Source organism: Acinonyx jubatus, chromosome D2 (assembly GCF_027475565.1).
Source record: "Acinonyx jubatus isolate Ajub_Pintada_27869175 chromosome D2, VMU_Ajub_asm_v1.0, whole genome shotgun sequence".
NCBI lineage: Eukaryota > Metazoa > Chordata > Mammalia > Carnivora > Felidae > Acinonyx > Acinonyx jubatus.
Window position 1 is genome coordinate 11167501 of NC_069393.1, and position 1121 is coordinate 11168621.

Here is a 1121-nt window from a genome sequence, read left to right on the forward strand (position 1 = left end):
CTTACTGAAAAGAAGTGGCAAAGGGAAGAATCTCAGGTCCCAGAAAGTCACCAATGTGTTCTCGATTGAATATTACCTGAATTGTCGTTGTTCGCCTTCCCATAAGGAATTCTATAAAGGCCAAGGATATAACCATCGTCAGTTACAACATCATGCACTTCACCTGGGTAGCCCCAATAGGAAATAATTTGGCTCTAGATAAAGAAAAAGGAAACCTTTTAGTATGTTGGTCTGTTAATGTAATGTGATAACAATCTAACCTATTAATGTAATAATGGACCTTCATACCGTCTCAGCATTAGGACTATTTTTTTCACTAGTTCATTGATGCCTTCAGTAATAGATATTTATAGAACACCTACCAAGGTGTTATACATTATATTCATCAGTCTTATACATTATTTTTTTCTAACTACTAATCGGTCATGCTTTTACTCAACCAGATACAATTTAAAAATATATGTTTATTCAAAGATGTTTGTATGTCTATGCTCATAGGTAAGCTTAGGTCTGAAATTTGTATGTTTATGCGTGTATACAAAAGAGAATTTGTAAGTCCTCCATAAATATTTATATACATTTTCATCCAGGGACAAAATAAGGCTAAAGCTACAGAACAGTAAATGGGGACTATGGGCTGACTCATATCAAAATATACGAATGCAAGGATATAAGTTTGACTGCAGATCTATTAAAATAAAAGCACCCCCAAATTAAAGAAAGAGTAGTATTCTCTGTTACTTTGGCAACTCAGCATTTATTTCCTAGCAGCTTACGATATTCATGTTTGCTTCAGGGTTTACAGATCTTCGGGATCGAAAGGCACCATGAGTAGTCCCAAGAATTAAAATGAAAGACATCACTTTGAAACGGTACCACATTTGGGATCTACATACCAAAGGAGACATTAACACTATTAGAATCGCAACAAGTAATAACATTTGACTATTTGAATAATTCTGTGAGTTAAGGAATATTACCAGTTTCAGATAAGAAAGTTGAAGCTCTGAAAAATTAAGTAAGTTGTCTAAAGATACAGGGCGTTCTTGGCCGTCAAGATTCAGATTCGTTCCTGCTTCATTCTCAAACCCATGCTTTTTCCAGCCGCCCTATTTTGTAGC

At 35.1% G+C, this 1121-nt stretch overlaps 1 protein-coding gene across 1 annotated transcript in view; it reads right to left on the minus strand.

Annotated features, from left to right (window-relative positions):
- Nucleotides 1–884, minus strand: part of LOC106980952 (lipase member J) — a 23539-nt gene extending 22655 nt beyond the window's left edge. The window contains exons 1-2 of the mRNA XM_015079040.3: nucleotides 777–884; nucleotides 77–194 (exon numbers count right to left, since the gene is read on the minus strand). Coding sequence (XP_014934526.3) covers nucleotides 77–194; nucleotides 777–881 — 223 coding nt within the window. The 5' untranslated portion in view covers nucleotides 882–884. The remainder of the gene's footprint in view (nucleotides 1–76; nucleotides 195–776) is intronic.
- Between the last annotated feature and the right edge of the window lie 237 nt (nucleotides 885–1121).